At 49.1% G+C, this 24,455-nt stretch overlaps 9 protein-coding genes across 9 annotated transcripts; 5 read left to right on the forward strand and 4 right to left on the reverse strand.

Annotated features, from left to right (window-relative positions):
* Positions 1-151: 151 nt before the first annotated feature.
* On the forward strand, positions 152-2,064 carry PENARI_c017G01333 (RAD52 DNA repair protein RADC; the record flags this gene model as incomplete). The annotated part of the gene is made up of 5 exons (XM_022634245.1): positions 152-412; positions 473-559; positions 626-805; positions 858-1,047; positions 1,094-2,064. The coding sequence occupies 5 exons, from the start codon at positions 152-154 to the stop codon at positions 2,062-2,064; spliced, it is 1,689 nt and encodes a 562-aa protein (XP_022485882.1).
* A 4,041-nt stretch (positions 2,065-6,105) lies between these two features.
* PENARI_c017G07505 (uncharacterized protein) lies at positions 6,106-8,980 on the reverse strand (the record flags this gene model as incomplete). The annotated part of the gene is made up of 5 exons (XM_022634366.1): positions 6,106-8,038; positions 8,086-8,316; positions 8,367-8,616; positions 8,670-8,835; positions 8,909-8,980. 5 exons carry the CDS (start codon positions 8,978-8,980, stop codon positions 6,106-6,108), a joined length of 2,652 nt encoding a protein of 883 aa, XP_022485791.1.
* Positions 8,981-9,052: 72 nt separating this feature from the next.
* On the reverse strand, positions 9,053-9,536 carry PENARI_c017G01199 (uncharacterized protein; the record flags this gene model as incomplete). Its single annotated transcript, XM_022634241.1, has 3 exons — positions 9,053-9,060; positions 9,173-9,313; positions 9,380-9,536. The coding sequence occupies 3 exons, from the start codon at positions 9,534-9,536 to the stop codon at positions 9,053-9,055; spliced, it is 306 nt and encodes a 101-aa protein (XP_022485883.1).
* Positions 9,537-9,916: 380 nt separating this feature from the next.
* PENARI_c017G05207 (putative amino acid transporter) lies at positions 9,917-11,878 on the reverse strand (the record flags this gene model as incomplete). Its single annotated transcript, XM_022634322.1, has 6 exons — positions 9,917-9,922; positions 10,069-10,390; positions 10,443-10,647; positions 10,697-10,708; positions 10,759-10,918; positions 10,967-11,878. 6 exons carry the CDS (start codon positions 11,876-11,878, stop codon positions 9,917-9,919), a joined length of 1,617 nt encoding a protein of 538 aa, XP_022485798.1.
* An 862-nt stretch (positions 11,879-12,740) lies between these two features.
* On the forward strand, positions 12,741-14,394 carry PENARI_c017G11203 (uncharacterized protein; the record flags this gene model as incomplete). Its single annotated transcript, XM_022634432.1, has 3 exons — positions 12,741-13,004; positions 13,056-13,649; positions 13,699-14,394. 3 exons carry the CDS (start codon positions 12,741-12,743, stop codon positions 14,392-14,394), a joined length of 1,554 nt encoding a protein of 517 aa, XP_022485772.1.
* Positions 14,395-14,622: 228 nt separating this feature from the next.
* On the forward strand, positions 14,623-15,651 carry PENARI_c017G02767 (metallophosphoesterase family protein; the record flags this gene model as incomplete). The annotated part of the gene is made up of 1 exon (XM_022634273.1): positions 14,623-15,651. The coding sequence occupies one exon, from the start codon at positions 14,623-14,625 to the stop codon at positions 15,649-15,651; it is 1,029 nt and encodes a 342-aa protein (XP_022485872.1).
* A 1,876-nt stretch (positions 15,652-17,527) lies between these two features.
* PENARI_c017G06359 (uncharacterized protein) lies at positions 17,528-20,777 on the forward strand (the record flags this gene model as incomplete). The annotated part of the gene is made up of 5 exons (XM_022634342.1): positions 17,528-17,933; positions 17,989-18,212; positions 18,276-18,914; positions 19,004-19,909; positions 19,971-20,777. The coding sequence occupies 5 exons, from the start codon at positions 17,528-17,530 to the stop codon at positions 20,775-20,777; spliced, it is 2,982 nt and encodes a 993-aa protein (XP_022485844.1).
* Positions 20,778-21,452: 675 nt separating this feature from the next.
* Positions 21,453-22,141, reverse strand: PENARI_c017G12305 (lytic polysaccharide monooxygenase auxiliary activity family 9 protein; the record flags this gene model as incomplete). The annotated part of the gene is made up of 3 exons (XM_022634458.1): positions 21,453-21,759; positions 21,820-21,862; positions 21,916-22,141. The coding sequence occupies 3 exons, from the start codon at positions 22,139-22,141 to the stop codon at positions 21,453-21,455; spliced, it is 576 nt and encodes a 191-aa protein (XP_022485832.1).
* Positions 22,142-22,450: 309 nt separating this feature from the next.
* On the forward strand, positions 22,451-24,455 carry PENARI_c017G03964 (uncharacterized protein; the record flags this gene model as incomplete). The annotated part of the gene is made up of 7 exons (XM_022634298.1): positions 22,451-22,477; positions 22,529-22,579; positions 22,635-22,700; positions 22,881-22,934; positions 23,038-23,125; positions 23,187-23,427; positions 24,392-24,455. The coding sequence occupies 7 exons, from the start codon at positions 22,451-22,453 to the stop codon at positions 24,453-24,455; spliced, it is 591 nt and encodes a 196-aa protein (XP_022485770.1).

Raw genomic sequence — 24,455 nt, forward strand, 5'->3', positions numbered from 1 at the left:
TATAACAAAAGTCGACATCACTTGCAAAACATGCCAGCGTGAGATCATCCCCCTAAGATTAGACATCTTTCAACTACCCCATGGAACCAGAACTGATAGCAATATCCCCAGTGTTGGCGACCAACATCGCGGTGGTCCAGCGAACATCATAATGCCGAACACAACAGGTGCCGCCACAGCGAACCCCTTCGAAGAGCCCCAACGCCGCATCAATGAATACACTGCACAGGAGATTGCAACACTACAATCCCGCCTCGATAAGAAACTAGGACCTGAGTATATCTCCGCACGACCTGGTGCCGCGGGGCAGAAAGTGCACTATCTTGCCGCAGACAAATGCATCAACCTTGCAAATGAAGTGTTTGGGTTCAATGGCTGGTCCAGCTCCATTCAGACGATTCAGATCGATTTTGTGTGTTATCCTCGGGTTGTATGGCGACAAAGGGGACTGGCTAACACCCATGTCAATTAGGTTGAGGAGAATCCAAACACAGGCAAAATCAGCTTAGGCCTCTCGGTAATCATGAGAGTCACTCTGAGGGATGGCACTTTCCACGAGGTAGGGCAGCCCACGTGAAAACGGGGAATTTGAACCGGGATCAGTGTTAACTTCCCCCTCTTTTAGGATATCGGCTACGGGCATATCGAGAATTGCAAGGGTAAGGCCGCGGCCTTCGAGAAGGCCAAGAAGGAAGGCACAACAGATTCCTTGAAACGTACTTTGAGGACCTTCGGCAACGTGTTGGGCAATTGTGTTTATGACAAGGACTATGTCTCCAAGGTGACTAGGGTGAAGGCAGCTCCTGTAAGACCTGTAATGTTCTCTAATATCTGTCTCCTGCTGACTCTCGAACCAGGCGAAATGGGATATTGAAGATCTTCATCGTCACCCTGACTTCGCTCCGCCTGTTAAGAAAGAACAACCTCCACCTCCGCCCAAACGGGTATCCGAGGATGATGATTTACCCCTTCCTCGCCCTGCCAACCAAGCTAGGAATAACCATATAGGAAAGCATGTTCCTACTGATGGTGACGGGGAATTTGGAAGTATGTTCAAACAAATGCGAGCCCAAGACCTGGCTAACAAATACAGGTGATCTCTTTGATGAAGCCGATTTTGGAGTTCCCGATTCAGGCAATCCTGATGAGATAGTAATAGACACGGAGCCTCCACGCCAGCAGCCGCCTGTCCCTACTACTGGTCCAGCCCCACAACGTGGGCCTGCTTTGCAGCCAGGATTCAACCCAGCTGTCGTCACACCCTCAAAACCTGAGCGATGGAACGGTTCAGGTCCTGCAGGACGACCAGTTCCACCAATTGCACGACAGACCCCAGGTGCCATCCCCCCACCTGCTGCAGCAAATGGTCGTCCCATGTCCGGCCAAAATCCTGCTCAAATCATTCAAAATACCAGACCTCCGGTCCCACCACAACAACAAGCTGGTCAAAACGGACAAGCAAATAACATCGCCCAACCTCCAATAAAAAGGGAATCCTTTTCTGGGGGGAATCAGGAAATAAACCCACCCCAAGGGACACCGTCAGGTGGATTCTACTCTGCCAGAGCAGTAGATCTCCTTCGCGACAACCCAAACGGCGCATCGGCAGCACCGCAATTTGATCCACACGCAGAGAGTCCATCGATCCGCAAAACAGCCGGCGTAGACCATACCAAGAGCGTTCCCATTTCCAGACCCATGCTTTCCAACGCCTCTCCCGCACCCAACAACAACTCACGCGACTATGTCAATCCCGCAGTCGATCTACAACGCAAAGTCGGTGCTCCCGGTAGCGGATTCGGCAGTCCAGTCAGCAGAGGCCCATCTGTCTCATCTTACCGTCCCTTGACCCGACCCAACAACGGTTCCAATCCAGCCACCGTGAACAGGGGCAGTGTCCCCCCACAGAACCTAAATGGAAAACGGCCTCCATTGATCGATGTCACAAATGCCAATGCTTCGCCAGGCGCCGATCCTGGGCAACCGGTCCCCGGTCCAAATGAACCTAAACGACCCCGGGTCTCGGATGCTGACTCTTCTGGCCCTCGACCGCCAACCCAGTAATGAATATCATGTCTCTACCCCGACGGAGGGTGAATCACTGCGCAATTCTCAAACACAAGCACAAGCGTCTCTCATTTGTATCGTCTTTTTGAATCTGGTATCATGGCGTCATTGCATGTTTACCATGGCTAGCACGGATGGGTGGCGTTTACATTTACATCAGGTGTCTTCAGGTCAATGGACCTTTAGGATCCCATGGTGGAATACATGGTTTATCCAAGTGCTTATTGGTACATTGTTTTTCTGGGCACACTTACTTTTTGTTATTTTAAAATGATGGAGCATGCTGAACGGCAGCGTACCCTGTTAGAATTTATTGTCAATCCAGACGTCTAATACACGTCCCTTCCAAGGTTCAATGCCACTTCAAGCATCCTTATACCGGTCTGCATGCAGTTTACGGCTACTATATATGGATAACGAGTAAAGCGTTCATGATGCATTGTTTGATGCTAGTAGAGAGGCAATCTGCTGAAAAGTCTGGACAAATATCATGCTGAAAGGATGGATAAAACAAAGCTGTCGACGAAAAATCAAATTATCTCAATGATATATCGAACCGCCCTAGGAACATGGCTGCCTAGGCCAAGTGTCTGTCCCTTTCTATCACTAGGGAGTATTGACAGGTTCCAGTTAAGCCTCTGCTAGGTAGCATTTCAACCAAGGCATTGAGAGATTGAGGAAAGTGGCACTGTTTGGGATGCTCCACGATACTATGTGGAAACCGTTTGTCCTTTGGTGGCTTCTCTCCAGAGTAGGCGAATCGCCCGCAGCACAGCAGTCAATGAATGGACTCGTAGAAGAGGAAACGAAATTTATTGAAAAAATAAGAATGAAAATAAAAATAAAGTGCAAGAACAGGAAAAAAAGCCACATTATTTTGTAGCTTGCATCAACAGTTAGTCGAAATTATTCTAGCCCTAACCCGCCACAAAGAAGCCACAAAGAAGCCACAAAGAAGCCACAAAGAAGCCACTTCCACCGGAAAGAATCTCTCCAGCTTCCGGTATGCCTGGATTATCTGAAACGCGGACACAAAAAGAATTACAGTAGCGCTTCACTTTAGATGCAAATGTCCCGAGTTCTGGGTTCTTCGCGATCCCCGGAACTTACTGTGGCGTTCCGCGCTTGGTCTCCGTCCGCAGGCAACTAGTCTTTCGGCACTTTTGCATTGGGGACAGGGGTTCGCGAGGTGGACAGGTTGGACAGGTTTTCTAATGGACTGGTTGGGTATCGTATTTGGTGGCGTTGAATCCCGTTTTTCTGTATGGAACGTATGGAACGCAGGACTCGCGGGATTCGCATATGTCTATTTTTTTCCTCTCCCACAATTTTAAAATAAGTACGTTAGGTAAGTGATTGATCAGCGCTAGAGCGATCGGGGCAGGAGTATCGGCGCACCGGGTGCTGCGCTTGTGAGGATTCAAGGCTCCTCAGTCCCATACAGCAAAACGAGCCTCCCTGCGGCGAGGATCTACGGTGACATGGTGGTCGAGAATCTCCCACACGTACGGTGGTGGGAATATTTAAGAAGGTGCCTGTCCGGCTCTTCCAGTCTATCTTTCTTTTGAGATCCAGTCTCTCGATCTACAAAACTCCATTATCTTATAGGCAACCCTTACAAAATGGCCTTGCTGTTAGATTTCTTTTTTGCACACACCAAGACAGCGATCACTATCCTTGCTGGCGTTGTCGCTTTTGTTTTCATACTGGCTTTTTTTTGCTTGAGCGACACTCTGCATCCTGTCGAAAATGATCTGGTTCGATCCCCAAGTTGTAAAAGTCCCGAGCAATCATTGACTTCCCCAGGAAGATATAACCTTCGGCCGAACATGGGACAAAACGTGTTGTCCGGACATACAGCAACCAAGAAGGCGTAGACCTTACGCCTTCAATGGTAAAGAATACTCCCTGACTGTGAAGATTTCCACTGACCACGTTTGCTACAGATGCGTGACGGAACCAGTGTGGGTATCTTAATACATGTATGAAATTTGTCAAGCCTCGTACACGAGCAGGCTATAGATTGTGAGACCGGGGATGTATCTATTTTGAAATATTTTGTACGTAAAATTAGCACTCCCGAGAATACATAGGTTATTCACCCAGCACTAGAATTCATCACCCTCCGCCGTGGTATGCTACAAGGATAAAATTTGACCTGTAGTCCTCACCGCATCTTTTCAGTGTTAGCAGGTCATATGGCGGTCAAGTTTGATCTCAACTGACTTTGCTAGAGTCAGCAGACCCTTATTTTGTTTCAACCAATTTTGGACATCCGATAGTTCCAGGGACACAATATATGAACCCGTTTACCCCAAGGCGTGGTGGACCTGCAGATGGGGACCGGGGAAAGGAGTCCGAGATCCGTAGATAATGTACATGATCGTAAAAAAGGACGATGGCAAGATTCTGGAACCTGTTGTGTGCCGATCGAGAGAAAAGATCGAGCCTGATTTGGCCAAAAATGCCAAGGGGAAACGAGAATGGCAAAAGTCCCAAGAAAAAGCAGAATTTTTATTTATTTATTTAATTGTTTGCTATTACGATCAACAAATTGGAAGCCCAGAAATAGGTGATATGGAAAAACTGCCCTTCGATCTAGACTTACTTGTTTCGGGGGATTGGAATTAAAAGAGGGCCGCGCCGTTCAGCCATTCCTTATGCAGCCCAAATTTTAATTATGGACTCGAATACCTATCCTTCCTTAATGTGATCTATCAAGCTTGCAACTGTCTACAGCTCGATCCAGCTTTTTCATCACATCACATCCAATCACATCGCATCCAATCACATCGCATCCAATCACATCCCATCCCATTTCATCCCACCCCACTGCATGCATATTTACCCTGCATGCTGCATGTTTTATCAACAAAATCCCTCCCCATCGTCCCCCATCGTCCCCCATCGACATTGCTCCATTTTGCTCCGGACCCACTGAGGCGCATAATACGATAACACGTATACTACATTCCGGCAGTCAAAATGGTTCCTCCCCCCTGGGACCTCAAAATCCTACCCACCGAACCGTAAACGCCGGACCACACGAGGACGATCCCGGACCCAGAGACCCATCGGTTTCTGCAGATCAGTACAAATGCCACGGAAAGATTAAATGAAGCCGCACCAATCAATTTGTCTTCTGATACATGTGGATATGTGACGTGGGCAATTTATGTTCTTAGCTAGGACCAGTTTTCTGTGTTGTCCAAGTGCGGATTGTATACCACCTCCATCAGCAGCAACCCCAAACAACGACCTTAACCAACACTCGTCAACAATAATGGCGGGAATCATACCCTTTACCTCGCTACATAAAAAGAGCGCACATGCCGGGATCCTTCATGCAATATGCTCGTTTTAAGGTTCTAATACTGAGCTGTACCGGGGGTGACTGTTAGATTTACTATTGAACTAGCTTATGGTGGAGCTTTTCCTGCGGGATGTGGGTCTACCTTATCCTCTGGCAGCTTGTAGATCCACAAAGATATAAGATGTAGCGTATATGTACTTCATTCCCGTGACAGACACAGACATCTCACTAGAAGTTCTACAAAAAAAGCCTTGGAACACTACGCTACAGCCTACATCTAGTTGGAGAGGAAGATTCACGACGCAGACACTAGCATCATTAAGTGAGCTATTTTGACAAAATCAGTCGAACAACATGACCCCTTTGCCCTTGACAAGTTTGCGACTGAAGACAGAGATTCTTTCCAGATACACAAAGAGGAGATGATCGCTCAAGCTGACAGCAGGGTTAGGATGATGGCAGGGTGGAGAGTAGGAAATGACCCTAATGAGAGCATACATCGAACAGGTGATATTGGGGAACTGACAGGCAGAACGCCTGGGTTTTGCTGTTTTGATTGTTAGTTTTTTTTCTCACATATTCGTATTTTCTGAAGATTGTCCATGATCAAAATGAGAGAGGAGAACGCATAAGTGGCTCAACTAGACGTATTTGCAATACGTCTTAGATGCCGCACGAGCTTGTTATAAGCTCAACGTGAGACATGCATGTGTTCGTTAGATTGTTCACTTCCGAGGAGTGAACGGAGCAGGGCCCAATATAGCCACCTTGCTCACCGCTTTATCACCAGACTTGGTCAGTGGTGTAGGGGAAAATCCAGGTAACACAGTACCAGGACCGGGACCAACCACTCGGGGAACCGGAAATGACACAGGCTGCATCCGCGGGAAGGTCAGGTTGCTTACCCTACGCAAAGCGTCAGAGTTGGAGCTCGCCGAGGCAATGTTTGCTGACCAGTTCTCCGCCTGAAGAGGCATTCTCGCAGCTGGCTGCTGGACAGAGATGGGAGGAGATGCAGATCCATTGCCATCTCGAAGTGTGGTAGGCTCAAAGACAGAAGGAGCCGGTCCGATTGTGCGCACTCCAGTTGAACTCACAGGCTGGTGAACGTTAGGGGTCCTTTCACTCAACACTCGAGCGGAAGACTTGGGATGCGATGCCATGGCTTTGAAACCCGAAGGCAGACCCGGAGGACGGGAAGGTGCAGCTAGACCCGGGGGACGTGAAGGCGCAGCTTGGGGACGCGATGCCATTCTGCTCGTCATATCATGGGGAACCGAATTGGCGGTTGCGCTAGCGCGCTTCTTTCTGGTCAGCTTTGTCAGAGCTGTAGGTGGCTCGGAGGCGTATTTGGAATCGAGAAGACCGGTGGGCTTGATAAAAACACCTGAGTGTGAAGTCACAGGCGCCGGCTTCTGAGGTGGGTTTGCCGCCTCGACAGGCTTGTTGAACTCGATTGGCTTGGCCATCTCGACGGGCTTGGTAGACTCGACAGCTTTGGTGAAATCGAGAGGCTTGATCAGCTCACCATGCTGGAGATCAAGCTCCGAATATTCGCTCTTGTGAGGCGATAGCCCTGGCACGGGCAACCGACTTGATGGCTTCTGGTCCGCGGAGTCCGGCGAGGAGCCATGAGGCGAACGATGTTTCTCAAAGCTCGGACCTTCAATTGCATTGTTAGCCTTTGTCAACCACTGCTCCAAGCGGGAAATGTCGTGATTTGGAGTTGAGATACCCTTCAGGAACTGTTCAGCGCTTTTGGTGGCCAGATTACGAGAAATGGCCGAGGTTTCTTGTTGATCAGACTTGTTGAGGAAGGGTGGGATATAACCCTTTCCATACGCATCCTTGAGGGCTGAACCCACACTTCTACCCACAGTGTTACCTATGAGATCCCAGAATTCGGCCCCGGGCTCTTCATTCCGAGTGGAGATCACATCAGAAAAACCCAGTTCACCCAGTTGACTTTCTGCGTCGGCAGAGACATAAATGGAAGACGGCGAAGGGGCAAAGGGCACAAGTGGGACAGCAAAATCCAGTCCCTCCAGGACGGCAGCACTGGGACTAGCAAAAGAAGCTTGTCTGGGGGGTGTGGTGAATTCCAGGTTGATAAGATCCTCGCCTGGAATGTACGAAGACACATCGTCTGTCTGGATCGACGTTCCTGCCACAGTAGGACCCTCGTCGAGAAGGCTTTGACCTAAAGCTCGCTGTTTGACTGCCTGTGTTTCGCCAGAAGATGTTTTCTGCCCAACTTGAGGAAGCTTAACAACAGGTGGAGGCTTCTTCTTGGCCGGAGTGGACACAGGCGACAAGGGTCTCTTCTTGCGTGGGAATTCATCTGCGGAGATTTTCCAGTTGAGGTCTTCAACATCGATGGAAGTGCCAGTCTCTTCGATGGGGGCCTTTGCAGCGCTCTTGGAAGTCGGAGAGGGGCCCTTTGATTTCGAAAACGCGGCAATTTGAGAGCGAGGCACAATTCGGGATGGGGTTGGAGATGGCGGAGTCATACGCTCCGCCAATGGCTGATCGTGGTATGGTGTCTTCATGGGAGGGGACACAGGAAGGGCAGTTGGTGGCTTTGGCACCGATACGCTGCGAGCTTTCATAACCGATAGGAACGATGAGGTGTCGGATAATCTGCCCGACATGTCCTGACTGAACGAGAAATTAGCATAGAAACATAACAGAACCAATCAACATACATTAAAAGGGGCCGCTGGGCACGGGGAGGTCGAGAAGGCAGGGGGCTTTGACGTGGTGTCGCCCGCGCTCTTCCTCGATCAAGGCCTCGGTTTCGGCCTCGGCCACTACCTCGTGCTTGTGGGTCGATGTCATCATTGTTTTCGTTCAGGGCAGGGTCCAGTCGAGCTCCCACAGTCACAGACCGTTGGTTGTTGGTCTTCACAATGCCTCCACGGTGAGATGTGCGAGACCTTCTGGTCTGGTTAGTTTGTAACGTTTGCAAAGGAAAGGATTTGCTTACTTTGCAGGAGACGGAGCGTAAGAAGCGCGGCGGTTTGTTCCAGCACGGCCGCCACCGCGGCCCCGAGATGTTGGGGGAACAGGGTGGTTTCCGATGGATGGGGTGCTGTTGAACTGCGTGCCCGAAAGCTGGAGCATCGGCCGACGTTGGCCCGCAAATTGTTCATTTAGAGCACGGCGGTGGGACTGCCCGTCATTGATGTCGTCCAACTCCTCCATGTTACCGGTGTCTGTGACGATTGTGTGGTAGTCTATAAAGCTGAGATTTAGTCAAAGGCCAAAAAGTCATCTGTCGGACACGAACTTGACCAAGCGTCCAGTGTGGTCCTATTAGCTTGTGCCAATTGGTAGGCAGCAGTGCCTGGCTTATCACACTCTCTGTCGGCTCCAAGCTGACCCCGTTGGGAGCCCCGCTTCCGAGAGACATCGTGGGTTGAGATCACCTCACGACGCGATGTGCCCAGGTCGGCCTATTGGTACTTTGAATTAGCGGATGCACAGAAACAGGGTAATCAGGAAGTAAGCGGGAAGTGGGCTAAGTACCATCTGCAGGGCCTTGAGCTTCTCGGAGCGCTTGCGCTCCTCAGGACTTTCGCCCTCGTTGTTACTGCCCATTTTGCTTTGTTGACAGCGTCAAGCAGCAGGTAGGCAAAGAGTGTATTGACGTGCTTGACGTCAATAGATACCTTATCTTACTTTCGTAAGACACGCTGGAAATGAGAAGAGAGTAAGTAATGCCAAGGGCAGGCGAGAGTCGGACGAGTGGCGCTTGAGAGGTGCCGACAGGGAACAGAGAATATGACTTACAGGGTAGCAGGGGGTTGGTGTCGGACTTGCCGACCAGAGGGGGATGGTTGGTAAGGTTGACGATGAGCTGGAGGAGTCCAATGTTATGATCGACGCGTAGAGACCTCGTCGGATCGGCGAGGCTCTTCGAAGTGAGAGATGCTTGAGAGATCGAATCTCGTAGTGGGGAGCAGAGAAAATCCTGAGTAGATGATGCAGAGCACGTACTTGCAAGATCATGCAGAGTAAGTGCGTTGAAAGATGAAGAGGATGGTGGGAATGAAAGGATCCGTGAAAGAGGACGCAGTGAGTAGGCGATTGACAAAACAAACATGTGACGAAAGGGTGTTGCCCATCCAGGCACTGTGCCAGCCACTGTGTCCATCGTTCCTTCCGTCTGGAAATGGCAAAAAGCTTGGCCACGTGGGTGTCGACGTTTTGGGTAATTCGGCACGTGGGCGACTAGCGCACGTGGGCTTCGAGTCCTGTATATAGTAGTAGCCTGGCAAGTATGTAATTCTTGTCGTATACCTCGAATACCTCATCTGGACTAGGAGTCATCAATCGGTAAATTTCAAGTGAGAGGGCGATGGGGGAATGGAAGAAGAAGGGGTCGCTCTCGTTTCCAGACTGCACAAGGGCGAGAAGATTATTATTATGCGACTGCCCTACAATCCACCCAAACTGGCGTGCAAAAGAGGAACGCACGTGAATAGGACTCAACAGTCTTCCATTGGGGTATTGCCTGGTCTAGTAACGAGAATTCTATTTCTATGCACTGCAGCTATGAGGATCCCCATCCTCTGCATCATGTTAGCTAATGGCCCCCAAGTGCAAAACATGATTTCTCGGAGCAAAACGACAACATGTGAGGACTCACTTCTAATAATTTTCACGACGGCCTGAACTACACTCACTCCCATCACAACAACGCCAAATCCCACACACAAATATGCCGGGATTTTTTCTCGTCGAGACGCACTGCTAAGCTTGATGTAGCACAGCGGAGGGAAAATGTATGCCAGAGCAGCAGCACTGGTAGCTCCAATGAGCTCGAAGACACTCCCCAGGTCACAGGTTATGAGAGATAGCACCATTGAAGTCACGACTAAGGATGTCGTAAAGATGAGATGTCGGTGAGGGTTGAAGGGTTCGTCGGGGAAGTAGTAGGTCGTCATGACGGAACGGCAAACAAATGCTTCTAATGGCAAGGTAGTAAGCATGTTCAGGCCGAAGCAACTGCCAGCAATTAGAAATGTCAATCCTTCCGGGGTCAATTGGAGGTCCATACAATCGCGCGATGTTAACGATGATGTTATCAGAGGGGAAGTTGTTCAAGACATTGCCTTGAGTCTTTGATCCAAAGGATAGGAACCCTGCTATGCCCATTGCTAGGCACATAACCAAGGATACTCCAGTCGAGTAATGTGTGACCCTAGTGAAACGGTCAAGAGTAGGCCTCTTCAGAGAGCCATAAATAAGGAGGCTGTTGTGGTCTGCATCTCGTTAGTCAATACCGCATCGGCAAGATGGGAGATATCATACGGCAAACAAACGCTGTAACTCGTCAGTAGGCTGGTCATGTATTAACAAAGTCGGGAGCTTACCAAAGGAAATAACACCGATGGCCTGAAAGAAACCAGAGTTGATGATGAGGTGACTTTTGATATCTCCACGGGATTCGGATGGAACTCGGAAACCTTGTGTAATTACGGTCACCACAATGACTATCATACTGACCAATGCCAAGGCAGAAGCTTTCGCCAACTACTTGTCTGTTAGTCTGATGCAGATAAAATGAGGAGATGATCTGACCTTGGCAATGTCTCTATACAGTGACAGCGGGTATGAAACACCTAGAACAAAGAGAACGATGACAGCACGGCGATCTGTGAGGAGCCAGAGAAATGACATCTCCCGCAGAGATGGAAACAACGCCCCTAGCACGTGCGGAATGGTATCCCCAACGATAATGCAGAATGCAACCATGCCACCAAATGCGAATGCCCACTGGGCAACGGAGATTGCAATGAGTCCGCTTTTCCCGAAGCAGTACTGCATGGTCGCTTGGAATGAGTCCGCGCCGCTCAATTTGGAGTTGATCACAATGAGACGGATGGTCCAATCCACTGTTATGGTCAAGGCAGTCAACAGCAAGATACCCATAGTCAGACCCGCTTGACGAAGCGCATATGGTTGCCCAATGATTCCAGCTCCAATAATGCTGTTGGCCATGTTCATGAACGCCATCTTCATACCACTTCTCGGCCGTGCATTTTCCAAATGCTCCTCGGGAAAGAAGTCATCTGACGTCGCAAGTGTTACACTAGGCGCTTCAATGTCCGTGAGGAGAGGCACCGACTGTCCATCGTGATGTGTCCCTGGGCTGCCCCGATTCCCAAGCTCGTAGTCCTCATCGTCCAGCCATAGTGCATCGTCTGGACTGAGAGCACGGCCATTCAAATGATGATCGGTATCTTCGGGTTCTTCTTCCAAGTCAAATCGAACACGGTTCATTGTGCGAGGCATGCGGCGCTGCCCATCTTGGACTGGTTGCGAAATTGAGGAATGCGGTGTCCGATTCGCGTCGTCTGGAATCGGAGACGGGAGAGGTCCGGAGTCGACTAGATCACGCTCCCCATCTGCCTCAGGCAGAAGAGATTGAGCTTCAGGCCCTTTCTGGCCTTCGCCAGGTAACAGATCCTCTAACCTTTCATCCCCTGGCATCGCTGACTGTAGATAATGGTAAGAAGGTGGTTGCTTTCAGGCCACCTGGATGGGGCGGCACGTGATAGCCGATAACCGATAGCCGATAAGCAGCGCGATAACAACGGTTTCTATACAGGGGATATGGTGAGGAGCATTTGGTAGATGCTAGCAAACGCACTTAAAGAGATATACGTTTGTAAGTATGGATCGATTAGGGCTTAGCCCATGATGCCTGGATGAGTGGACACGGCAACGCCCCGAGAAGCTTACGACCTTTATGTTTGCTCTCGTTAACCAGTGAATCCCAATCGAGAACATAGAGGCAACGCGCCCCTGGTTCTGCCCATCCAATACATACATAAAGGGTATCCTTGGGAGTGTTAGTTTTGAGACCAAGACGATTAGTCTGAAGTCGGAAGCACACCCGGTGGCCAGCGCTGGAATGGAGGGGTTCATGGGACTTGTCCTGGAGCTCAAATGCTGACTTTTGCATACTGAGGAGAAGAAGGACAGGGTAATCGAGCAGATTGTTCGAATGACTCAATATTGGACATCCAGGGAGGACCGGAACTCAGTGGATTGACCACACTAGTTTGAGATGCATTGCTGTTAAGCCCTGATTGGAACCACTCGATAATGCTCGTATTACTCTTGCGATGGAAATTTACTTAGCGGATCCGAAAACTTGATAGCGTTGAGAATATGCTGCGTTTTCTCAAGTGTTGATTAGGGCTGTTCCTGTCCCAGCCGGGAACATCATGTGCTCGTAACCACAGCTCGATCTGCTGATGTTTTCCGCAGTGGTTTTCTTCATCGCCGATTTTTGAGAAAGACGGCTTCAGCTCTTGATTGTGTGCTTCAGAATTGAGGTGTCTTCAACATGACACAGAAAGTCGACTTGGGCCGAAGCCTACTCCGAATCCGAGGCTTGCAATTGCAGCTGAGCTTGACCACAGCCGCACACTTCAACCAGTCTCCGAGCCACGGACCTACCACAGTATCCCCGGGGTCAAGGTTGGAGGATATCTGGATTACAGAAGCACCAGAGCTGGACTTGCATTTTTTCATTGGCAGCAACTGGGACTCGGAAGATGCGGTGGCCTCTTTCGTCTCACGGTTGGAGCCACACCTCTGCGGTCTGAAGGTAAGCTTATGAGATGATGTTTACCATCAAATACTGACCGTTGTTCTTCAGATTTGGTCGGATCTCGGCTTCTCTGCCAGGCTCAAGATGGAGGAGGGCGAAGACGGGGATGCCAGGAAAAGCGACAACTGTGAGCCTCTCTCCCTCAAACTTGGTTTGCGCAGAGAGCCCCGGAAAGCCAGTCACAGAAAACGTTGGACCTTGCCCGCCGTGATGGTCAATGCCCCCGACGCATGTCCCCCACCTGGGATACCGGTACTTGTCCTGACCTCCCTTGAAATCTGTCTAGAATATGGCTTTCACGTTGAGAACATGGCCCATTCCCAATACTCCAATTTTGATATAGATCTTTTTGAGCAAGATCCGTCGGTGATCGCTGTGAAAGAAGTCCCGGACGAAACAATGGACCACGTTATCGCTGCATCAGATCCAGACGATGCTATGTCCCAAGCAACACAAGCTGAGAAGTTCGCCCAATTTTCGCCGCCATCACAAAGGGATCTTCTACGACTGTTTGATCTTGCCCTTCAACGACTGGTCGTATCCAACACCATCGTTGATCTGGGAGTTCACATTTCAAACCATTTCACAATAGATAGCTTATCGTCCATGATGCCTGTGGCTTTCAATGCGCAATATCGAGAAGTGAGCTGTCTTCACTGCCACATGCAACTCAAGAGCTAATTGTATCTAGGCTATGAACCAGCGAGTAGTATCTATCCCGATCATTACAAAAGCCATATCGTCCATGATTGAAGGAGGTGATAACCATTTCATCCAACCAAAAGTAGCGGATTTGCTACGCTACAGTCATTCATCCCATGCGGATGCTGTCACGATAAACGCGCACCCTGTGGGTCTCAGATCTGCAATTGACTCCTCCCTGTGGCATGTTGCCCAAGAGAATCTTCACAGGCTCACGCTTCCCCCAAGGCGAACATGGGTACTTCCCACAGATCTGCTTCTCGAAGAAGCAACTGAGCCAGACGATACTACGGGCCATTGGATTACACATTCTCAGCAGCCCGACATCGAGTTTCTAATTCCAGACAACTCTTTCAATACACAACATACCCACGGGGACGACACATGTGATAGATGGATATTGAATGAAACCGATCTCGAAAGTGATTTTGACGCCCTTTCTATAGGGGAAAACCTCGAGATAAGCCCAGACACCGGGGATTCCACTCAAACTTCCCTGGATAGTTCATATTCCACAATCGCATATTCTCAACCACTTCGCAGGTATGATGATATGATGTTCGATTCCGAACATGGTGATGCATTCAGCCATTCACATGCGCCGATGGGTGAGAATGATTATTGGGAGGTTGCGGAATACATAGGCTCCCCGGATTCTGATATTATGCTGGATGATATATTTTAGGTCATTGTATTATATTTCTGTCACTTATTCAATGCAACTAGATTTTGATCTCAAAAGGGTGAAAGGTCCCAATCCAGCTGTGTCATAGGATACACGCTGCATGGTGAGGTCCATGTACCCTAAACTACGCTAGTCCTGATTGGGTTACTCTATAATATCATACAGCAGTGATTCACTGACATCATCGTCTCTTCCCTTTACCTCCAAATCCACATCTCAGGCCTGAAAATGACCCCCACCAAAGCTCCGGACAAGGTCTTTCCAATCACAACATTTATCTCAGACCTACCGACCAACCTCATCCAGCAGTACCTCCCATCATCTGAAAATGGCCGCAATGGACGCTTGGTTATTGTCGGCGATGTACATGGGATGAGAAAGTCCTTGGAAGCACTGCTAGATAAAGTCGGCTTCGACAAAAGCAAAGGAGACCATCTCATACTAGTTGGCGACCTAGTCAATAAAGGGCCCGATAGCCCTGGTGTTGTTGATCTAGCCATGAGTCTAGGAGCCAGCGCAGTGAGAGGAAACCACGATAATGCAGTTCTTAATGCGGTCGTGGAAATAAATGCCGTGCGGAATAGTCAAGTACCTCCCAGAGGCTTGACTGACAGTCCAGCCGTACCTGAAACCCCTGAAGGTGATACCGCCGGAGATCCCGAGATCCTTGACAAAGGTGTATCTGCTACAAGCGAGATGAAGATGAGAGCGAGCCCTAGAACGCAGAGTACAGCAATGGCACTTTCGACGCACCAGATTGACTGGCTTGCGGCTTTGCCTTTGATCTTGCGCATCAATCTCCCTCATAACTTAACATCACCCTTCGGTGACACTTTGGTTGTGGTTCATGCAGGCCTCGTTCCTGGCATCCCAATTGAAGAGCAGGATCCACATGCTGTAATGCATATACGGAGCCTGGTCCGTGAAACCAGCAATGAAAATGGACTTACACCGACTGAAACTTTCGGAGAAGAAGGCTGGATTATGGAATGGGATCGGTGGCAAGCCAGTCTAGCGTCCAACACGACGGTGATATTTGGGCACGATGCAAAGCGTCGTCTGCAGCGGGGCAGATATGCGATTGGTCTGGATTCAGCGTGTTTATACGGCAATCAATTAAGCGCAGTTGTGATTGAGGCCCGCGATGGGAGAATTGATCATGAGATTGTTCAAGTTGAATGTGCTGATACACCTGTGGCGCCAACAGTGTCGGCGAAAGAAGGCGAAACGGATTCTTGTAAGATAAATAAGACGTGAAGCAGAATCTATCTAACTTAAGATGTGTTTGCCTTTCCTTGTCTCTTTGATTCTAGATCCTTTGTGTGGGTCATTAATAGCCTCTCACGCTCGTAGCCAATTCTATCAACTTGGGATATTCATATTAAAATTCTGTCTCTCCTGTTGTTTCTATATAAGTCCTGCATCCTTCTTCGTCATTAACTCCTCGCTCATCAACTTCCGCCAATTCTTCATTCTTCATATCGTGCATCACATTCATTACCAACGCGTTGATACAACAGGGATCATTAATGTGTACACAGTTTTTAAAGCCTCGAAGCGAGTGTACCGTTTCATGCATTGCTTCTGCCCTACTTTGGCCTCTCTTTTCCGCCTCTTTTTGCCTATTATCGAGTGCCTTGAGTTCAACATCTGGATCATATAAGGCAGAAGTGAGAGTAAGAATCGCCTAAGCAAGTCCTCTTCACCGTATCCCGTCTCCCATCTCGTTAGGGTTGCCTTCAGACAAAGGACCGTACAAAGTAAAGCCAGTTTAACAGTGATGAAATGGACAGGGCGACGATCCAATTAACGCTAGTTGGAGGGGAGATTGTCGTCCTTGATCTCTGTCACGACCCACTTCTCCCGCTCTTCTCTTCGATGTTTGATTGCTCGTTGTACAATAAGCGCAAAGATACCGCAACCAACAATGAACACAATGCAGAAAACCAGGATCACACCCGGCTCCTGCCCAGCCCAACCCCGCTTGGAGAGCCCATTGGAGATGCCGTGATCGCCTCTGGACAGTGTAGTAGTGATAGCTGGCATGACAAAATTCCGTATATGGTAGACTGACGTGGAAGGTGATTAATTTCCTGTAGAAATCCGAGCTTGTTGAATTGGTGAGAATTTAATTTCGACCTTTCACGCGGCAAGCTCCAGAGTTATCCTTTTAACTTACAGTCAATGCAGGTGTGCTGTTCCCCAAATATGGTCGACAAAACGCGACGTTGGGTGAATTGAGCAAGATCGAAGGGGGCAAGCAGTAAAAGAAGACGCCGTCAGCATCCCCGCGAGAACTGTCAGCCGTGAATCAAAATCCCCGCTCGCTTCACGTCCCAAAACTTGCTTTGAAGTGGCGCGAACTTACTGTCACTCCCACCCAGTTATATAGGCTTTGTACAAAACCTAGACTGCGTTGGTGCTTAGCAGCTTTGAGAGCACCTGGAAGCGAATAGCTCTGCGGTGATGTCATCCACTTTGTTTTGAAATTGCATGATTCATACATTCGAAGAGTACTACCAGTTTCGTGGCACGTATGAGGGGTATTGCCATTCGAAGCATGTTTCCATCCTTGGAATGGTACCAACCCAGGGTTGTGTTGAGCCAACAACTGTCCGTTGCTGGCGCAATGCGGCACCCGGAGCGCACCGAGCTTCTGTCTCGTCCCCGCTTTGATGCAGGACGGATGTCTGGATAAGCTTTGGGTGGCAAGTCTACCCGAACCAGTCAATTCTCTCTAAAACGCCCACCCAGCAAGATGGTCAATATGAGATAGTTGCGGCCGGAACGCTGCGGAGTGGAAATTATTTTATTTTTCTCTGTCTCGCTGTTTGCGCCTGTCCTGAAATTTATGAAATGGTACACCCTTCCATCTGTTAAGCTCAATGACATACAATTGACAAGTCTCAAGTGGATGTGAATCCTGTGCAGTTCGCTTGCCAGCCTATCTTCTGCGCTGCATGGGTGGTATCCATTTACCTTGGCTTGCCTCGTTTCTGTCGCGGATATAATTTCTCACTGCTTCACCTAGATAGTTCAATCTATTGTGTCCTAATTGTTCGACAGGATTGCGGCGAGGATATCTTATTTGCCCTTTGACACTGTCGCCCTACCCATCAGGCCCACTAGCAATATGTCGTCCCGCACCAAGGGCAACGTTGGGAATGTTGGGGACGAATCCGCGCGTCGCAGATCCTCTGTGGTTTCCTATAAGAAGGATGCAAAGCTCGACGAGTATGAAAGTCTCGTGACGTTCATGTCAGACTATAGGGAAGACGGCACAGGGGACAAAGAAGAGGGCAAGGTCGTTGAAAACCGTGTCTGGTATGCCCCATGGAAGAAGAGAAAGTTTCGTTGGAAATTCGTCGGTGCTGGACAGGAGTATCCGGAAGAATGGGGCTTCACCAATATCCATCAGGGTCTGTCAGATTCCGACGTGGAGGCGAGGCGGCGCACGGCAGGATTTAATGAATTGACCGCCAAGAAAACCAACCAATTTCGCAAGGTTTTAAACTATTTCCAAGGACCGATTCTCTATGGTAGGACTGACATACAAAACTCTGGTTTGATCTTTGCACTGACACTCCGCCACAGTTATGGAGATTGCACTTTTGTTGGCTGCGGGGTTGTCAGACTGGGTTGATTTTGGCGTCATCATTGGCATCCTTGCTTTGAATGCGACAGTCGGCTGGTACCAAGAAAAACAGGCCGAGGATGTGGTGGCCAGTCTTAAAGCCGACATCGCGATGCGTAGCACGGTGGTTCGAAACGGACAAGAGATTGATACAGAAGCTCGTGAACTTGTTCCTGGTGATGTGGTAAGTTTACCTGGGCATGGATATCATAAATCAGGCGTGACTAATTTGATTGCTGCATCTCAGATTATCATCGAAGAGGCTGAGACAGTGCCTGCCGATGCAAAGGTTGTCTGCGACTATGAGGAGAAAGATCAAGGATGGGATCGCTATCAGAGACTACGAGAAGAAGGCAAGCTCGGTAGGAAGCAAGACTCTCAGGGCGAGGAAGAAGAGGAGGAAGATGAAGAGAACAACGACTATCCTGTTCTCTCATGTGATCATTCGGCCATCACCGGTGAATCCTTGGCCGTGGATCGTTTTGCCGGTGACGACGTGTTTTATACGACGGGATGCAAACGTGGAAAAGCCTACGGTATTGTCCAAGCTACTGGACCAAAGACCTTTGTAGGTCGCACTGCCGCCATGGTTCAAGGAACCTCCGGGAAAGGACACTTCCAGATTGTTATGGACAGCATAGGCACCAGCCTCCTGGTCCTCGTGATGGCATGGTTACTGGCAATGTGGATTGGTGGCTTCTTTCGTAACTTGCCAATCGCCTCTCCGGGGGAACAGACTCTTTTGTACTACACTCTCAGTCTGTTGATCATCGGTGTACCAGTTGGTCTTCCTGTCGTCACGACGACCACGCTGGCAGTTGGTGCTGCTTATTTAGCCAAGAAAAAAGCAATCGTCCAGAAATTGACTGCCATCGAGTCTCTCGCTGTGAGTCCTTGTATTATGAAAAGCACGCGGGTGGTTCCTCTCATCTCGTTGCTTGTCCTGTTGAACCGAACTGTTACTGACGATGAAAGGGCGTGGACATTCTTTGCTCAGACAAAACAGGTACTCTGACCGCCAATCAGTTAAGCATCCGAGAACCATATGTCGCTGAAGGTATTGATATAAACTGGATGTTTGCGGTCGCGGCTCTGGCTTCTTCTCACAACGTTCGTTCGTTGGATCCTATTGATAAGGTGACTATCTTGTCAGTAAACCAGTATCCCAAAGCCAAGGAGATACTGCAGCAAGGGTGGAAAACAGAAAGCTTCACACCGTTTGACCCCGTTTCCAAGCGCATCGTTTCAGTCGTTTCGCTCAATGGAGAGAAGTATACTTGCACCAAGGGGGCACCGAAAGCAGTTCTTCAATTGGCACAGTGCTCGGAAGCAACCGCAAGGCTTTACAGGGAGAAGGCAACTGAATTCGCGCACCGTGGGTTCCGTTCTTTAGGTGTTGCTGTGCAGAAAGAAGGCGGAGAGTGGTCTCTGTTGGGAATGATGCCAATGTTTGATCCACCACGCGAAGATACCGCTTCAACAATCGCAGAAGCCCAAAATCTAGGCATCAAAGTCAAGATGCTCACCGGAGATGCAACCGCTATTGCAAAGGAAACCTGCAAGATGCTGGCTCTGGGAACAAGAGTTTATAACTCAGAACGCTTGATCAGCGGTGGCCTTAACGGCGCTATGGCTGGCGAACTGCTTGAAAGGGCGGATGGATTCGCGGAAGTCTTTCCAGAACACAAATATCAAGTTGTCGACATGCTGCAAGAACGTGGGCATCTCACGGCTATGACTGGTGATGGCGTCAACGACGCACCGTCGCTCAAAAAGGCGGACTGTGGTATCGCTGTGGAAGGGGCGTCGGAGGCCGCCCAGTCTGCCTCAGACATAGTCTTCCTGGAGCCTGGCCTTTCGACCATTATAGATTCCATCAAGGTTTGTGAATGATATTGCGCCCTACTTCTGCATCTTAGTGCCTGTGACTAATTTCACCTAGGTGGCTCGCCAAATCTTTCAGCGGATGAAAGCATACATACAATATCGCATCGCTCTCTGTATTCATCTGGAGATATATCTTGTCACCACCATGATCATCATCAATGAAAGTATTCGCACCGAGTTGGTGGTTTTCCTCGCCCTATTTGCTGATCTTGCCACTGTGGCCGTGGCTTATGACAACGCTTCTTACGAGCGCAGGCCGGTGGAGTGGCAACTGCCGAAAATCTGGGTCATCTCTGTTATCCTTGGAATTTTACTGGCCCTGGGAACATGGGTCATTCGCGGAACTATGTTCTTACCAAATGGTGGCTTTATTCAGAACTGGGGTTCTATCCAGGAGATCGTGTTCCTGGAAGTAGCTTTAACGGAGAATTGGCTCATATTCGTGACCAGGGGTGGCGCAATCTGGCCATCCCTGCCGCTGGTCACTGCCATCGCCGGTGTGGACGCTTTGGCAACCTGTTTCTGCTTATTCGGGTGGTTTTCTAACCGGGATATGATCACTGATCCTTTCGACAAGTATATCCCCTTGGAGACGGCCAACGGTTGGACCAATGTCGTTGATGTGGTTCGACTTTGGGCATACTGTATTGGTGTAGAGATCGTGATTGCGCTCGTCTACTTTGCCCTCAACAAGTGGAAGTGGCTTGATGACCTGGGTCGCACCAAGAGAAGCAAGGGTGATGTGGCCATTGGGACTGTGCTCAGCCATTTGTCTACTCTGTCGCTAGAATTTGAAAAGGATCAAGTGGGCCATGGGCGCATATGGCTTGGTCAGAGCAAGGAAGAGGAGGAGCTAGATTGAGGCGGTCTGGGAAGAATTTGTACTTTTATACGCCTTTACCTGTATACTATTCATGTCGCAGGCTCTAAGCCTTAGACGTGTTATGAATGTTACTTTGTTTCCGTCAAAGACAAACCGTACTTACTAAATGTTGATATACTGCTCTTCTGCCACGAGTCCTCTAATAGCTAGGAGAAAATATGCTCATCTTATCAGGCTAGCATGTGTTCGGCTTTTTGACTCTGAGAAGGCGTAGAGGTTCTTACTGCTCGGTTATTAAAATAATATACTCTTTTTATATCTATTCTAGTTTATATCCCAAAGTACTATGCTTTCCTAATAAAAACATTTCGAAAATATAAGAAATAACTCTATGATCTAAAGAGAAGATCTAGTTTATATTAATTACCGTGTTAGACTAGGTAGTGCGGAAGTCCATTTGAATGGCTATTTGCGCCAGCAGGAACAATGACATATATGAAGGATGCTGGTTGCTTAGCAGTTGCAGATATATTGGACTCTATGTGTGATTAACAGCGCTATTATCTCTGTCTAGGACTTCTGCAACATAGTAATACAACATAGTTCTGGATGATACAGAAAGGCGCGGTAAGACTGGCACGAGCTGCGTGAGGCTCAGTGTGCATCAAAGTGCCCCCAACGGATCAACAATAGACCCGAGATTTACCTATTGCTTCAGTAGCTGAAGGCGCGAGGGTGAGCACGACGAACGTAGTGGCTCCCACAGGTGTCCTCGTGTCCCTCATTAGAAGTAGTAGCGATAGCGGTAGCGGCAGCGGTAGCATTGACGCTAGCCACCTCAGAAGCAGAGCTAGAGCCCGACGCGCCAGTCCAGACCTCCGGACCAGGCATAGGATAATCCTTGTATCCATTGTAGATACTAAAGTTGAATGAAGGGTCATCCTTCTTGTAAGCACCGGGGAATCTGACGGTAGGCCCGGGCGTTCCATTTCCACCACCGACAACCTTGACTTGAGCGCACCTGAAAACTTTATCAGTATCCACTCAAAAATTATGAGAGGCATAAAAAAGCTTCACTTACGTGTTGTAGAACTCGGCTTGCCCAACGTGGGCACCGTGCACACCTGTTCCGGCAATTAGTATTCTTGCTTATACCAGCTATTAGAAGAAGTCATACCAATGTGCTCCGGTCGAATCAAATATTCTCCGTCAGGCAGACTCGCAGGAATCGTGAACTCAATACGATCCTTGTCCCAAGTACACCAGGCGTCTTTAGTAAAGTCCTTGTTCTTGTCGCAGACGCTCTCTTGGTGGATCTTGAACCACTCGCCGTCGCCCTGGTATTGCTTGGCCGTGCCGGGAGCTTTGGACATATACACGAGGGCAGGACCAGGGTGCTGCATTGTAGCACCAACGGCAAGCTTCAGGGCAAGCTTGGATCCGGCCTTGACCTCCGCAGTACCCGTTTTGTCAGCGAAGCTGAAGGCGCCCTTGTTGCAGCGGAAGTCAGGCACATCAGGGGTCGACAGTACCCCTACTCCTTCCAGGCTCTTAAAAGGCCTTTTTTTCTCCTCTTGCTTCTCTCCCTCCAAAAAGTCAGGCTGGAGCTCTCTTCCTAGCTGCCAAACGGCGTCCTTTCCTTCTGTTTGCGTCGATCGCTGATTCTATCCATTCATTCCTGCCTGGGTGTTACACGGGCTGTTAATACCACCATGACGCTTCTCTACGTCGGTCTGCAGGTAACCGCCCGTCCATTAAACTCAATAACGTTCCTCTCGTTTCTCTCTCAGGATTCTTACCCGAAATGCGGTCAAGAGTGGGATGAAGACAATTCCTCTGGCGTAAGTGAGCCTTAACTCATTACCTCGCTTTTGAACGGTGCTAACTCAGGAATAGCTGGTAAACAGCCTTGGCAAAATCCTGGAGGAAATCGGACAATTAGATAAGAGGCAGATCGCAGAAGTCTTAGAGCGTGCTAAATAGGCAGGCTTTGCCAGATAGCACATACTGGCTGCCCTCGATGGGTTGCCCTTTTCCTCAACTTATCGAAACGACTGCCATACATCGTTCACTGTTCTGGTTAGCTTCAGGGTGAGCATATTCTCCTCAAGCTCTTAGAGGAACTTGGAGCTGACTTATCAGGAATGCGTTCGCGCTGCGGACGCTCTTCTTTTGGATAAGAAGCACCTTGCAGCTGTAAGTCGCCTGCTTCAGTTACTATATTTCGTCCTAACTTCTGTAGCTCGTTCGGCACTTTGGAGCCGACCTAGAACAGCTTCGGAAGCTAACGAGGCCTCAGCTGTGTACAGTGGGCATCGGACTCGAATGTTTTGTGGATAGAGTTTACGTATCAGAGGCTGTTCAGGATTGGTCTATATCAGCATCAGGTAATATCGAATGTGATCGCGCTATTTTTCGACTTATCTAACTGCTAATCCTCTTTTGAAGAAAGCACTGTTACTGGTGCTATGCAGCCCGCTCCGTTCCTTCCACCACAGTCTCCTTACGACCTCAGTCTTTCAACACACGATGCATCATCCACCCTTGGCGATTCTCAACAGTGGATAAATTATCTGAATCTACTTGATAACACAGACTCCAGTTTGGCGGACTCGCCTTTGCTCACCAATACTCCCTCGGAAAGTGCTTCTCCCTTCACCGAACCGAACCTTTCCAGTGATCCCAACTCGTGCGTTGAAATGACTTCACCCGTGACCGCATATACACCTAGAGATAGAGCGCCATTTTGATCTTCGCCTTTGGACTCGTATCCGAGTCCGGGCGAAAGCGAGCTTCCAGGTTCGGAGACTCACACTATGATAGCGCCTCATGCCCCGATAATTTTACCGAATGTTGACGAAGGAGCTTCATATTATCCGACGCCACCTCCGTATAGCAATGAAGTCTCCAATGTGGGAGAGCAATCTATTCGGCCGGAATCTGGCCGCCTCATGGCCAGCCAAACAGAGAATATGGATAAGCTTGTTAGTACTAACGCGGGCGATTTATCCGTTCCAATGGCGCTCAATTATAGGGTGCAGAACGTGAAACGTTTGCTCTTTTCTTACGATCCTACGCTTAATGACATTCGAGTTCAGCGCATCCTCTATATAAGCGCAAATCCCCTCATTGCGGAGGAACTCGAGCAAACGCTATAGCCCCTGTTGGGCTATTGGGATTTGTGCGAGTCACTTGACGTATCGGCGCTAGGCCTCCTAGTGCAATGGAGAGGCATAGGCGCAGCTGCGAATTACCTCAAATTACTTAATTCCGATAGGAAGCCATCTCACTTGAACCCTATTGCAGTGCGTCTTGGGCAGGTATTACTGTACCTTAGCTACGAAGAGCTTTGCAGAAACCAGAACAAATTAACCCGTCGTACCTCGCTCAAGGCTGATAAGACTGATATACTGAATAATATACTCGAGGAATACCAGGACGATCCTCTCTTTGATAAGGGAGAATAGATTCGCCGCAATCGGGTCACAGGCCACCACCTTCGCCGCGGCAAATAGTGATAGAGAATTGTAGGTACCGTAGGAGTCGGTATACTTTTACTAGGCAACACTTCTTTAGTACACGACACTTCTTTAGTACACGACATATATGTCTTCCGCTATTCATACGTGGCTCGGCTGACCCTTATGAAATAGGTGCATCAAGAGCTTTACTAATGCTCAGCTCAAAGCTTTCGTCACACTCTCTGTGAAAACCTAG

The sequence above is a fragment of the Penicillium arizonense genome (assembly GCF_001773325.1).
Source record: "Penicillium arizonense strain CBS 141311 chromosome Unknown PENARI_contig017, whole genome shotgun sequence".
In the NCBI taxonomy this organism is placed as follows: domain Eukaryota; kingdom Fungi; phylum Ascomycota; class Eurotiomycetes; order Eurotiales; family Aspergillaceae; genus Penicillium; species Penicillium arizonense.